A 15,674-nucleotide genomic window follows, 5' to 3' on the forward strand; every position below is an offset into this window, starting at 1 on the left:
AACAAAACAAATGTAAAAGCAAATTTAGCGGGCAAAGTTCACTGAAAAGCATCACTACTCAGCCGCTTAATTTTCAGCTTTGATTTGTAAAGGTTTTATAAGTCATGTTGCTTCTAATGTAAACGCACGATACATCTACACATTGGTTATATTCAAAAGAGGGAAATTGTGTTCAAGGCAGCAGACGGCAGTAACTGATTTATTGTCTGATTGTAAATTGAAAGTTCTCCGGTTCACTGGCAGTCGCACTGGAAATAACTGTTGAATAGATGTCACCGTGACTGCTTTGATAATGATTCTTCACGAGCATCTGTGGCGCTTGTATTAGAGAAATAAGACTGAGAGCGGCACGATATAAAATGTCAAAATAACAATACATGGGATGGCACAAACATCAACTGTCGGCTCCGTGCGTGAGAGGAAGTCAAAGTGCTTGGCTGAACTTGTTTGTCCATGTTTTGAGCTTTCACTTCTCCTGCGCTCTGACTCACATCACTCTGGCCTTCGCTTAGAGCCGGTGGACAATTCGCTACTTGGGATGAAAAGGTTCCTGTTCATGTTAGCATTGTTGGGGTTACAGGAATCAATTTACACTTAATTCCCACACGATTGTAGGTAACTTTGAAGGCAGGATTTCACTCCCTCAACCCACAACGTAAACAAGTCGTCCAAACTAAATGACCTAAATATTGTAGGTAGTTTGAAATGCACCCATTATGAGTGCATTAAGATCTGGTGACCTTATAGGTAAGACGACATTGTTCGTCAGTTGTCTTCTGATCTTCCGCTGCTATAATTACACTTTGAATATGTGTGGGCATATAAACTTGGTCATAGTTAAATAGAGGTAATAAGAAACCAGGTGTTGGGTAGCAGATGGATGTGAACAGCGGTCTCAACTGGACAAATCACACAATTTGTTGACTCACCCATCCACCTCGACCTAACATGTCTTGCGGCTCTATAAACATGTAACGTCTGCCGATTGGCAACAATCATAAGTTGCATTTCCACAAGGTCCTGGTCAGGTTAACAAAACAAGCACTCGCCTCAGCGCCTACTTCACAGGAGAAAGTGCATTTTACTGAAACTGTTCAGGTTACGTGGTGGGAAAGGGAAAGAATAGGCTGATGCTGTAAGATTATGATTGACGTGACAGCACTATGTAGGAGATGTAGCCTCTCAGACGTGATGGAGGGCGGGTAAGTGGGTGAGTGGAGTTTAGCGGGAGAAAAAGAAAGAAGAAAAGAAGGAGCCGTCACGCATGATCACATGACGATTTCTGAAACAAGGGTAGCTTTATAACTGTGCTCTTCTCTAGCAACCAAAGACTCCAGTAATTCAAAAACCAAATACACACACACAGACACGCACACTTACAAGCTTCCTATTAGTGACACAGAAAACACACAACCCGCTTGTCTCTAGGTAGGTGAGTTGGATAATCCCATGACTCGCCTGACCTCCTCCATACTTCCTGCCAGTAGTGACACTGGATTGGCTGAGGGTCTGAGTGTGGGGGGGGGGGGAGGAGGAGGAGGAGGAGGCTGCAACAGCAGCAATACAAATATTATATAACCTTGGCAGATGAGGCGGGGTGAGAGAAAGCGAAAGAGTGGGAATGAACAATGGGAGAGGACGAGAGAGAGAGTCGGTGAGAGAGACGGATGTGATGGAGGAAGTGAGTAGGGAAAGGCAGGAAGGGAAAAGTACAGTAAAGTGACACAATAAAGATTCAAGTCATTTTTTTTTTTACATAATACAACATGGTAAAGGGCTGCACAGTATTACCAAAAAATTATATTGTGTTTATTTTGTCACATATTCATAACATGAGTAGCATCGCAGCATATAAACTCATTTTATCATCTACATGTGTCACATGTGCAATCCTGTTATTTTAACAATGTTTTATCACAATGGCTCATTTCTAGAGAAAAACAACAAACACATGTGTTTATAAAGCATTTGTTTACTTATGCATGATCGATTAGTCGAGCGCCAGGAGAATAATCGGCAACTATTTTGATAACTGGTAAATCATTTCACTCATTTTTCAAACTAAAATGCCAAAAATGTGAATGTTCCACCTGTTTTTTTATATCATTGTAATCTCAATGTCTTGGTCGGACACAAGATATTTCAAGACATCACCTTGGGCTCTAGGAAACTTAAATGACAAGCAAGTATCTTCTGACATTTTATAGAAGAAAATCGATTATCCTTCACAATAAAATAAGAACACAGTCCAATGAATATCAAACCTGTCTGCAGTTTGAGTGTGTGTAGGCCCGTGAAGGGTGAATACAAGTAATATCATTTTTTGTTTTCGTTTGTATGTAGATTACACCCCCTCCTCTACAGGTCGGCAATAATGGATGGCCTTTCAGGGAAACCATTTATTATCAGAGAGTAGGCAGAGCGTGGAGGATGTTCATTATATGCCAAGGTTCCCATAAACATAATGGACTAACATGAATTCATAGCTATTCAGTTAAGGTAAATTTGCTTGGAATATATAATAAAATCAATTATTTTTTACCCACTCAAGCTTTTGGAATAAAAAAAAATAACTTAAAATTATATCCAAAACCAATAAATCACCATCCAAACAACAGCAATAATAAAGAAATGAGTAAAACTAGATTATTATTATTTTTTTCTAAGACTATCCAATGGTTTTAGACATAGTTCCCCCGAAAATAATATATTTATAGAATATAATATTTATTTTATCAAAGAGAAAAGCAACAAGACTTTTTACACAATAGTGATGTGTGTATATATTAATAAAAGCAAGTTAAAAAACACTAATGGGTACATCAGTTTCCCCAAATGTCTAATATAATGTGTTTGGCAAAGTCAGTCAGTTTCCATGTTTGTGTCGAGCCTCCGCTTCGTGAATGTTCTCATATTCTACATTTCGCTCCCACCGCTCATTTCATACTTTCTGCTCCCACACATTGGCCTTAAAAAGCTTTGATCAAATGGAAAAACAATCCTCTCATCGGTTCCCACTGTAGTCACTGGTATACGATTCCCCAGTGACGTAGCAGTTCAGCCCAGTTCAGTCTCCCTCCGTACTTGCTACACTGTGTTTGTTGTGGGCTGTCATTAGTGCTTTTCCACCGCCTCGTCACATAACGCCATGTCATTAAGAAGATGTATAACACATTTATAAATTGTCTAATGCTCCGGTTTGATTTGATTTTGACGTAAATTAAATTAAACGGTTGGCATGTTCATGTGATTAATTAAAAATCAACATCCTGGTTATTGAATTATCAACAGTGGAATAAAAAGTACAATGGAAGCACTGTTTGATTCTGAACTGAGTAGTTAGGGAGAGATGTCAAAATAGATTTCCAGTTGTAGATTGTGCACTCTCTAAATATACTATTAACATCGAGATAAAGAGGGCATTCTCAACTAAATGCTTTCGCAGCAGGATTTCATTTCTTGTTTTTACCCTGGAGACTTGTTGGCCCTCAAATATTTCTGCGCAGCCTTTTCAGTATTGTCATGTTTAGCACGTGTTTACACACAGGAAGAGGTGTTTGTACTGTAGGTAGAAGTGAAACAGTGAGGGAAGTGACTGGTGGCATGCCTCAGAGCGTAAACGCTGTCTTGCCTGCTCAGATCTTTGTTGTTTTTGTCTTTTATAGACCTGATGCATGACTGGTACGACTAATTCTGTGCAGTGACACACACACACACACACACGCAAGAAAGTGCACTGAACGGTGACCTGCTTTTTTGTGTTTATTAATATCATAAACTCAAGTCCCGCCTGAAAGGTTTGTGTGTGTGTGTGTGTGTGTGTGTGTGTGTGTGTGTGTGTGTGTGTCGGATAATTAAGTTTCCGTTTTTTTTGCACGTGTACCAGACAGTTTTTTGTTTGTGTGTTAATCAATGTTTGTGATGTGTTCCTGTTCATCAGCAACCACAAGTCAATTTTTGCTGTGTGGGAGTCGAGCGAGTGTCCGAGTAAGTGCACATGTTTGTTGCGCTCTGGTCCAATATGGAGGCATTCCTAATGAGGCTGCATGGCTCAGAGCCACACTTGTTGGAGGAGCATGTGAGTTAGAGCCGGACTGGGGGGGTTATTCATATTTAATTCAAACACCACCCTGTGGTCATTTTTACATTCCCAGCATTTTAAGTCATGGTTGAAAAGCATATCATGTTGTAACATGCAACATCTTTTAGCTCTCCGATGCATTTTAAAATATTAAAATGGCAATCCAAGCAAAAGAAGAATACTGTAGATTAAGTCTTGCACTGCAGATTTTACTAATAACAACTTGAAAGATCTGGAAAAGTAAAAAGCAAATAAAAGCCTACGCTTTCTGTACTCGGTTGGTTTGTGTCATGTGATCGCCCGCTTCACTGGCAGTCTTTCTTTCTTTTTCTTTTTTCTTTTTACGGTGGCTGAGCAATCCCAAGAGAGCCATCACAGGTCAAGCACTGCCCGACAATTAGTGTTCACAGCATCTTCACTCGAATCCTGCCATAGCGGCTTTAAGTTGACAAGTAATGGGAGCGCCAGAAAGATGAGCACATAGCAGGACATACCATGCTCCTCCACATGACGGCGGTTCAAACTGGGCTGTTCCTATAAATACCCTACTACTGCCAGACCGACGATCCAAAGTTAAGACCAGAACATATTAGAGGGCATCTGCCAACATGTGCAGAATGCCAAGGTTGTGTTTACACGTAAGGATAAGGGGTGAGCAGAATTAGTTCATTTCAGTGTCGAGCAATCTAATTACTGTGGGAAATTATTATCTTGCATAACACAACACAACATAACATGTTAACAGTATGCACAGGAGCAACTGGACCAAAAGGTGGAGAGTAATGTACATATTTTGGTTTGTGGATAGGATTTGTGTGTAAATGTAGGTCAGTCCTGTTGATGATGTTAACTGTACCGCTATCGGAGACTAAAAAAACAAGTCTGTTACAAGTGATAAGTTTCAGAATGAGCCATGCATCGTCACTTAGGTGTTAGTCATGCAGTTTTGTATGCGTTTACAAAGCTAATCCTCTTTAAATGTGTATTGCAGCAGCACCCTGCAGTTAACTTCTTTTCTATTTTCAGTTGGACTTCAGGTGTGTTAGCATCTCTGAGGGTCACGTTCCCTCTTTCAGATTGTGAACAAGCTGCCCGCTCCGTCTTCTCGTTTTTTTTAAGCCATCTGCAAAATAGTGTGATTGTATATTTTCTTTTCAGATGAATCCCGCCACTATTTGAAACCGTCTGCATGTGTTGCATAGTTCAGTGTTAAGCTACGGCTAAAACTTCTTAGCTGGACGTTTTCCAAGATGCACCACCTCTACTCCTATTTGGTCGCAGTCCAATCTATATAAGCAACTGTCATCTTTCCACTGACCATGAGCCTCTGGCTTGTGTGAATTTAGGGCGTGCTTGTTTAAAGGAGAAAGGTGGGGAAGGATCCTGCTCTTTGAGACGGACACCAAAAAGTTCTATATATATATATATATATATATATATATACTCTCTCCACTCTCCACTCCTGTCTGCCAAACACGGCTTTGTAGCTTGCAATGGAGAGAAAATGGGTAGCGGCAACATTTGTAGCATTATGATACAGCATCAGCATGCAAAGTCCTTATCAAGCTTAGCCCACCAACTCTGTAACTTGACACTCATGTGCATTCCAATGTAATGTGTGCCGCCAAAACAAACAAGGGAGTGAATACTTAATCCCTTCTAATGCCGTTAAATTCCTGTGATGGATTACACAGCAGTGTCAGTCTAACACTAGTTTGCAGTCAGTTAGGCCACAACACCCCCCTTGTACATGACATGCTCTAATTGTACATGCTGGCACTTTGCCTTCTATATAACCGCCTGGCTAAGCTTCACACGGCAGTTCAGGTGTCTCGGTTACTTTAAGTCTAATTATAGATCGTCGGGGATAATAACAACTCTGTGGGTGTGGGTGTGTGTGTGTGTGGGTGTGGGTGTGGGTGTGTGTGCAAGTTTCCCAAGAGATTTAAACAAGGCTTTAATGTAAATCGTAACACATTCGGAGGCTTGGAGTGAGATTTAGAGCTTAGTTGCCGTACAAAAGGGCTCACGCCAGTGATAGGCTTCATTGGGTTTGACTTTGTTGCTAACACATGACGAGCATTATGAGATATCAATCGGTTAGCTCATCAAAGTGAAGAAACCACCAACTACATCCCATTTAAGTCTTGATCTGAGGACAACCTCTCCCAGTCAGTTATACTGAAATGAATGCTTCTCAAAGTCACGCTGAACTAGGTTTGCAATAGTGTGCTGTATAGCTGAGCAGAAAGAATTCCACTTATTTTTCCCGTTTGTTTAACAAGAACTTTCTGTACATCACAGTTTATTTCTGTAAGCAGTGCCACCATGGTGCTGAACATTCAAGCCCGTGCCCAGGTCAACGCAGGAAAATATATTGATTATTAGAGCAAAAGCAGCAGCAGCAGAAACGTTTATCTGTTTTCAGTTCACATGTTTCGCTTAGTTGACCGGATTTGTCCGCAGGGTTTTCATGTCTCCTAGCAATAGTGCAACATACCATTGAGGCTGTCTATACCAATAAAGCAGCCCTCGGCAGCCTGCCCTGGGATTTATCACAAACATCTTTGCTGAGCACTCGTCTTTACATATTTTCCTCTCTCTCTCTCTGTCTCTCTCTCTCTCTCTCTCTCTCTCTCTCTCTCTCTCTCTCTCTGTCTCTCTCTCTGTCTCTCTCGCTCTCTGTCTCTCTCTCTCTCTCTGTCTCTCTCGCTCTCTGTCTCTCTCTCTGTCTCTGTCTCGCTCTCACTCTCTCTGTCTCTGTCTCTGTCTCTCTCTGTCTCTCTCTCTCTGTCTCTCTGTCTCTCTCTCTCTCTCTCTCTCTCTCTCTCTCTCTCTCTCTCTCTCTCTCTCTCTCTCTCTCTCTCTGTCTCTCTCCTCTCTCTTTATTTATTTATTTATTTCAGCACGTCACCCAGAGCAGGAGAGACCGGCAGTTCTGCGGTGCTGGGCCAATCCAAGCCCGGTGGGCAGACGCATAAGATCTGTTTGGTGTGTTCAGATGAGGCCTCGGGATGCCACTACGGGGTTGTAACCTGCGGCAGCTGCAAAGTGTTCTTCAAGAGGGCCGTCGAAGGTTGGTCTCACAAACCTACCTACCTGCATCCAGTCACTCTAACACTCAGCAAACACTGAAAATTCTATTTAATAGATCCAGTATGTAAAAAAATTACAAGTTTTTTTCATTTCAACCTTTTCCGTTTTGATCCGATGAGCCACATTTACTCCAGGCCATAATCAGATTTGCATATTAATGTCCGTGCATTCTATATTACGCTGCCCCAACTTCGTACATGTACACCTAATAGCAATGGTTAGCATCCATTACCTTGTGCACATTGTGTCCCAAAGATTATCATTCATTGTTGAGCACGTCATGTTCATGCATTGTTGTGGGTTTATGTCCTGACCTTGCATGTCTCTTGCCTTTCCTGTTTGTCCTGTATCAAAGCAGAGATGACTTGCAAGTAATTATAATTGCAAAAAGCATACACCAAAAATGTTACCACCATGACACCCTTCCAAATGAACATAGTCGTGCCGTATCGAGGACTAGTGTTATAATGAGCTTGTAAGACAGCCATTCTTCTGCTTTGCTTCACCAACCTTTGATATCTTCTACAGTGATACAGTATTCGGTTCTCAGGCCGTTTCTGCATCGGAACGCTCGTCTTGAATCTAATTCTCTTGACAAAATCCTGAGCTGGGAGGGGCAGGAATGCATCTGACAAACAGAGAGTAATTTATGTTAAAGTGTCTCTGCAATGCATTCCATCTCCCTCTGCTTCTCTCTGTGTCTTATTCTCCATGTCCTCTCTTTGTAAAGCTGTCTCTACAGATGTGTAATTAGTTTGAAAAGGCTTTAATGACTAGTGTGTTACTGTTAATTGAAATGTGCATTCATCAATAATGGTCAGGTGATGCCGTAAACCACTCTCTATTTATTGTTGACCCAACACGGGTACTAAATGTACTGGTACTGTCAAACTAATCTTTTTTGTTCAAGTCCCAATTAGCAGATTGACAGCCTTGTCCTTTTTCTTTCATTCTGTGCCTGCGATCATTATCTTTATCCGTCAGTTCTGTAACTAACATTGCTGTTGCGATAATACTTAGTGATCATATTATTCTGAATTTAAGGTGATGGAGTGAACATGGATTGTTTGACCTCTGCAACAGTTCAGGACTAAACATGGCTGCTGGTTGACCATTTCATTTAGGAGCTACTATTCCTGAACTATGTGAATACATAATGAAGTGCTCAAACTGAAGTGCTAAGTTTTATTTTGAAACTACACTGAGAAAACTATATCTGTTGTTTTTGTTTTTCTCCCCCCCCCCCCCCCCCCCCTTCTCCATTCTCCGGTCGTTGTCTCTGTGGTGAAGGATGGAGAGCGCGACAAAACACAGACGGTAAATAAAAACGCTTTTAATAAATGTATAAATGAATAATAATTGATGATGGTAATACTATAACCTATGATTTTGCACATGTCCCTGTATTCTTTTAGCATTGAAATATGACCAATGTGCGTAGACGCATGCAAAGCCTCTTCTGCCAGCTATCTGTTCATGCATGCAAATGTTCTGATTCGGTAATTCAAGTCAGCGAGTGATTTTGTTTTCTTCAATCTCTGCTGGGGAATGTTCCACCTCATCATCCTCACAGGTGGTAGACCCACTAATTGCAATCACACCCTCTCTCTAATTAAGCCTTTTCTTCTGCACTTGACCCATATTAACCCCGTGAGATCTGATGTCAAAAATCTCTCCTCAACCTTTTTTATTTTAATTTCCCCCTTTTGCTTTTCATGTGTTTTATTTGCTCTGTATGTGTTTCACTGTTTCTTCTGATTACTGTATTTAGGCCACGTTCAGGTCTCTGCTCTTAAAGAAATATCCTGCTGGGTTGATTTTCCACTGATGGCAATATATTTTGACTTTAAATTGTAGTCTACAGTAACATCGCATCATTGTCCTGTGAAAGAACGTCACATTTGTACGAGTTAAGAACAGAAAGCACCGTTTTCAGCTTTGTGACTATCAATTTCTCAGAGAATCCAATTAGTTCAAAGCATTTTTTTGTCATTTATAAAGTAGGAAGATAACAGAAAGGATCACCTACTTGTTCAGTTTATCAGAAACAATTTAAATTTAGAAATGTTGGCTTGCATGGTTTTCACTAGACGGATACGATAAGCGCATAGTTTTCATAAAAAGGAATAATAAACACAACCTTCAACACTCTAAATAACAGATCTCTTAAATATGTAATATCATCAATATCGTTACTTCCCCTGTCTCTGCACAATTTACCTTTTTAACGGCACACTCAACATGTACTCTTAACATTTGTTTTGTTTAATTCAACGGTTTTTCCTGAGGAAATCTTTATTAAAATCAAACTACTTTTACAGTAAAATGTACCTGCCCTCTGTGGTTTCCACTGTGCCACAATCCTCCCCAGTGTTTTCCCTCCATGTCAGCTGACATCTTTTGGGTCTGGTTTATCAAAGACACGACACAAATGAGTTCCTCCTTCTAGACTCAACAGGTGTTGTAACAGTGGATGTTCTTGTATTGCCAAATATTGATGTTCTTTTGCGAACGCTGCACGGCAGAAGAAATGCAGATGGGGAAATGTGCAGGGATTGTTTGCAATTGTTATTATCATAATTTAATGGGTCGTACATTCTTGAATTACCTGCAGGTTTTTGTATCGGTGAGTTCCCAAAGAAACCTTATTTATTTTAGTTTATAGTCACTTATATTTTCACGAGAATCTCAGATTGTAATCGAATTGCTTTGGTTAGTTATTAAGGACATTTGCTAGTTATAACTTCCTTTTAATTTTACAGACTGTCAGATAAAGTAACTAAATTAAAAGGAACTGGTCAGGTCCAAACTCCGCACTTCCTTTGCAGTGTGATAACAGCGCTAACCACGGGCTCATTGTGCAATCACTCATTACTTGCAGCCCTATATGCCAGTGTTGTCTACAAACCCAGCTAAAGGCTTCACCAACCAGTGCTGATGGGTGCTGCCAGGCCCGTGTTAGCAGATCAGGCAGGATAAGGGAGAGAGGATATCAGTGTGATTCAGCTGGTACTTTTGACACCACAGATGGCTGTTTAAGCCATTGTTTGCGATGACTTCCTGTGATATCAGTGATTGCTCCAACTAGTCGCCCCCAGGCTGCTATCTTGTCGTCACACCAGAAACTGCAGATTAATTTCCAGTCTATGTGAAACATGATTAATCTTACATTTCAAAGGTGACTCTTTCTGTGCTATTGATACATGTCTAGAGAAAAACGTAATTCATATGTAATGCGCATTAAGTAACAACACTGCTTTTGTTACAGCTACAGTAATCCTGTCCAAACTTAAGTCTTACACTGCTATGTTACAGTACAGTGCAGACACCTGTTTGGTTCATCTAGATTTCAGAATGTATTTAGCACCAGCCACCTCCAACAAAGGGCACTGCAGTTCTGAAGCATCATTAAGCTGAGCTAAGATCAGCTTGATATACCAGAGTTGGTGTTTGCTGGTGCTCATAGTACACATGCATTTATTCTGTTGGATAAGGGTTAGTATTCACTTGCCTGCGAGCAAATAGAATGTAAAGCACTGCATGATAAAGGACATTGAATATGCTCACTGTTACAAAGGTGACTACACAGGCCCAGTGTTGCCGAGGTCTGACGGCCTGCGTTATACAATGTATGAGCAGAGGTTGCTCAGACTTAAATACACACTTGAAAACATATGTTCTTGACAATACTGTACAGCTAGTATCCTCGTCTTGGCTTTTATTGTAGCTACCTGTGCTCCACACTACAGTGATTCATTCACTTGTTCTCTAAAATCCGGTTTGCTGGCTGGGTTTGGCTTCAGATAAGCATCTTAAGCTTTATGACAAAAAACTATGGCAGCAATGTGGACGGTTGTTAATTTCCAGTAGGTAAATTAGTTTCGGCTGACATTACTGGCAGGAAGTCAAGCAAGGTCCAGTAGGTTTCCATCTTTGAAGAGATGTCGGGTGGCATAAATCAGGATGTTAAAGATTAATTTGTCTATTAATCCATCTTTCTCAAGTTTTTATTTGTTGATTGCGGTTATTGTAATACATTTTGTGATCAGGTTCTTGTCTCATGTTCCTCAAGAAAAAGATGTTGTTCTGCCAATTTATCACAGTTTTCATTGAGAACATTAACTAATAATGAATTATTTCCTGCTGTTAAGAACAGCGGTGACTCATTACTTATTTTATAGACACATTACTGGAAACAATGTTCAAAACTGGTTTGACATTGTTAAAATAATTCTTTTAATAGCTTCTCTGAATACAGTGGCTATTCTTATCGTTCATATGCAGCAAAAATATTCTGCTATCATGTCTATGTGCCTCTAGGATTTAGAAACTGTATAGTATTATTTTTGACAATCTATGACATGATATTGAATGACCTTTAGTTCAAACAGCTGCATCAAACGCATGATATTTCAATAACAATGTTTATGGTCCCAAAGGTCTTGCTTCTGCCAATGGTGTGTGTGTGTGGGTGTGGGTGTGGGTGTGGGTGTGTGTGTGGGTGTGTGTGTGTGAAAAATGAATTATCAAGTATAATGATCTCCTGCATCAATTTTGAATATAGTGCCAAGTTTCAACGGATATGAGAAGACTTCACATTACTTGGTTTCCATACTTACCCTCTGCCATTCCTCACCGGTTCAAAGCTGGTTGGATCTGCTCTAATGAGTAATGCTATTATACCACAAGTGACTAATAAGCAGACCTTCCACCTTACCTCTCCTTACACCATAATGTAGTCACCCAGTCATCTAGAAGGGGCATATGCTCTTTAATAAGAACTCGCAATGTTCAGTGGAAGAATCCGACTCATTTGGGATGCGCTGCGGTATGGCTGTGTTTTTCCGTTGCAGAGCTTGAGCTGAACAAGTTGAACATAGTTCAGCCTGAGCTTAGGTCACCTGGCAATTTGGTAACCAGTGAGTGACAATGAAGTTTAAAAACCAGTTTGCATTTGGGACAATTTAGTTTTTTCTTTTTGTGGTTGCATCTAGATTCTTTCTCTGTCCTTTGGACTGAGACATGTATCTCCCTCCAGCTTTTAAGTAATAGTTGAAAGATAACAAGTTAATTCAGGTCACAACAAGAATATAAAGCTTGCTGTAAGGCCTTAGTCTTTCTAATTAGCTGCCTACGGTCTGTTTTCCACAGTACATGATGTCAGCAGCAGATGTGAAGGTCTTTGTTGGGTTAGTGACTCATGTAGGACATCAGAGGTGATTCTAGTTCATTATGGCAGTTAGATTTCATAGAAATGAACTTTTCATGCTTGGCATGATCGTATGGCACATCCTCTTGTTCAGGTTGACTATTTGATTAATGATGCCTCAGTCTGAACAAAAGAATGTGTTGATACTAGAAAGATACGATTCATGTGACACTCATCAGACTCTGCCACACAATAAATGTATGTGATAAAAGCAAGACACTGTTTCACTGGGGCCGAGGCTAATTCTATAGACCTGACATGGCAACGTCCCGTAGAATAGATCTTGCAGGCTGGAGTATAAAGTACAGTATACTGCTGCAGCCCCAGTGAGGTAGGGGGTTTTGCACAGCCACAGCCTGTGTCTGTATAAATGACAGTTAACAAGATGCCACACACTGATATTGTATGTAGTAAAGAGGCAATATGGATGGAAAATAAATACAAATACTATGGATATATTTTGCTCCAAATAACTCATCAGGAGGCACATGTAAATCTGTTATTGATCTGTAAAGATATGATTGATTATTAACCTATATCACAGCTTCACATTAAACTAGAGTAGTAGTGTTCAGTAGTAAGAAATGAGCTTGTGACTGAGAACCACAGACGGAGTAAGGAAATGTGAGAGACTCATGGCTTTATCCTTTTACATCCCAAACTATTAACTTCATAGTCAAGCCTGTGTCTTGTGAATAGTGTTGATGCATAATTTCTTCCCTCTGGTCAAATATCTAGTGTTGCTTCTTTTTTCAAATTTAAATTGATCCAATCACATTTCCATCTCCGGTTTGTATTCCTGCATCCTAATAATGTACGGCATACAGATGTTATAAGAAGGGATCGTGATCTGCAAAGAAATGTGGACAATATGGACCACGTCCGATTGTTGGGGAAGTGCAGACTTGAGGAAGAGGAACTGTCAACACCAGAGGAATGCCCTCAGGCTTGTCAGGCTTACGATAGAATCGACAGGTGGTGTGGTCATAATACATACCACTCAGGCTAATCCTTCTCAAACCTTCTTAGCCAGCTAATATGTCTCTCTTCTTTCCATCCCCTTTTCCCCTCCCTCTCCTCCTTTCCAGGCCAGCACAATTACCTGTGTGCAGGGAGAAATGACTGCATCATCGATAAGATTCGGAGAAAGAACTGTCCGGCATGCCGCTTCAGGAAATGTCTGCAAGCCGGAATGAACTTGGAAGGTAAACAGTGTGACCCATCAGGTCAGTGAAACAGCAGTTGGGAAGGATTTAGCTTCGGTAATGTGAGGTATTTCCAACTGAAACGGATTAGGTGGGTAGGGTATATTTACGACAGGGATTTTCTACAGGCGTGGCCTAGCAAAAACGGGGCAATCTGGAGGACTGTTAGACTCCACCCACACCTTCCCCACACACGTTGTTACACCAGAAGGCTGAGGATGAGGGACAAATGACAAATTAGACCTTAACCAAAGTTTTTTACCAAATGACTATCATATTGCTACTATGACACACAACAGCCACATTCAATATGATAAATGTATGTATATACCCTCAAAATGCATATATATATATATATATATATATATATATATTTCGAATATACCAAGAGATAATAGAATTAACAAGTTGACACTGAATCTTTTTTATTTAACTGTGTCTTTAACTAGTAGCTTGTTCAATTTCCCTTTCCATTGAGTGTCATGTCATTGGCCCTGCAACGCTGCCACCCACTCTTTCCACTACAGCCTCCAATATGTCTGGTTTCTACCACCATAACCTGCGTTTGTGGAAAATGGGCAAGTCGCATTAGTTTGCATGTGTCATGTCACCACACCTGCTGCTTAAATGATCGTCTGAGAAAATCAGAAATACAATAACTGCAATAATGAGACTTTGCAATGTTTAGAATAATGCTTGTAGCTTAACACTAATACTAATACATTAATTAAGGTAGTGGCTGTCTATCATATCACATTGATTTTACTGTCATATCACTGACTTGATATACCTTCTTTTCCCAGACATATTTGTTTAATCATGTTAAATCAAAAATGCTCAGTGGTTTTATTTCGGTGTCTTTCTTTTTGCTGACATTATTGCAAACGTTGGAATAAAATTGGAAAATGCAGTTAATTAATAGTTGTATTCATTATTCCAACAGTAAGATTGAATAGTATGATGACATGACATCATTTATTTTCTTTTTTTTTTATAGCAATTAAATAATCGATTTATACATCGAGCGAAAAAAAACACATACATACTAACATATGTTGTCTTTTATATCCTCCTTTACTTACTATATTGCCATTTTGTCTTATCTAAAAGAATCTGTGCCTTTCGTCTAACCTTTTTAACTTTTTTGCTGATCCTCTTACCTCCTTATGAAACAATTGTGTTGCCATAGGCATATTGTTAGCGTAGTATTATTTAGTTAAAAGACAATGCTTTGTTTTCCAACATGGTGACGGTGAAAGAGGTGAAAACAGAACACCTCTTCACTTTGAAAATCCTTTTTGAATTGAGGTTTGGAGGACTGTGGATTTGGGAAGTCGACAACAAAAAGACATTGAAGTCACTCGCCTGTGAACATGTGCAAGTTTATGGGCCATTGTTAATGAATGTGCTGTTCTGATCATGTGTGCTGGCATGCAGTGTGAGAGCACTATACATAATCCCCTGTCGAGTCCCACGTCTACAGCCTTGGACCGCCCGGTGACCTTTCACCTGATTCTGCATGAAGGGATAAATGTTTAGAAGACAGAGCAACAATTAAGCTAGTCGAGCTTTAGGAAGATTGACATGGGAAGCAAAAGGTGAAGCACAACGACTGTTTAAGTACTTAAGAACTTGGTCCTTGGGTTTTTTGCAGCTGATGCTTCCTTGGGGCTTGAAATTGCCGTCAGTGTTGAGTGAGATTACATGTAAACAGAGCCGTGTTTGTCAGACAGAGGTGAAAGTAGTTTCATATAGGGAGAGGACAGAAAGACAGGGAGAGGGATTTGATGAACGTTAGCGCATCAGCAGACAGACTCCCACCAGAAAAGGCTCTTAGTTGCCATAGAAACGCAAGGAGAGGAAATTAAAAAAAGGTAGAGCGTAGGAAAAACATGTTATTTCATAGTAACCTCTCAACCCCCGGCATTTTGTGCACATTTACTGGGAGAAAAACGATGCATACATGTTGTGTTCAAAGACACAGCAATTCTCCACAGTAATTTAATGTTTCTCTGAGAAATTAAATGGTTTAGTCAAACTTTCTGCTTTATAAACGGGAAAAACAAGAATATTACATTATCCT

The 15,674-nt window shown here is 40.1% G+C and overlaps 1 protein-coding gene across 3 annotated transcripts in view; it reads left to right on the plus strand.

Annotated features, from left to right (window-relative positions):
- The window catches only part of LOC115019262 (glucocorticoid receptor-like), a 68,568-nt gene that overhangs the window by 38,024 nt on the left and 14,870 nt on the right, over positions 1-15,674 (plus strand). For 2 of the 3 annotated variants that reach the window (XM_029448741.1, XM_029448743.1), the window contains exons 3-5: positions 6,988-7,157; positions 8,468-8,494; positions 13,475-13,612. In XM_029448741.1, coding sequence (XP_029304601.1) covers positions 6,988-7,157; positions 8,468-8,494; positions 13,475-13,612 — 335 coding nt within the window. The remainder of the gene's footprint in view (positions 1-6,987; positions 7,158-8,467; positions 8,495-13,474; positions 13,613-15,674) is intronic. The other variant, XM_029448742.1, reaches the window with a different exon arrangement.

This window comes from Cottoperca gobio, chromosome 14, assembly GCF_900634415.1.
Source record: "Cottoperca gobio chromosome 14, fCotGob3.1, whole genome shotgun sequence".
In the NCBI taxonomy this organism is placed as follows: Eukaryota; Metazoa; Chordata; class Actinopteri; order Perciformes; family Bovichtidae; genus Cottoperca; species Cottoperca gobio.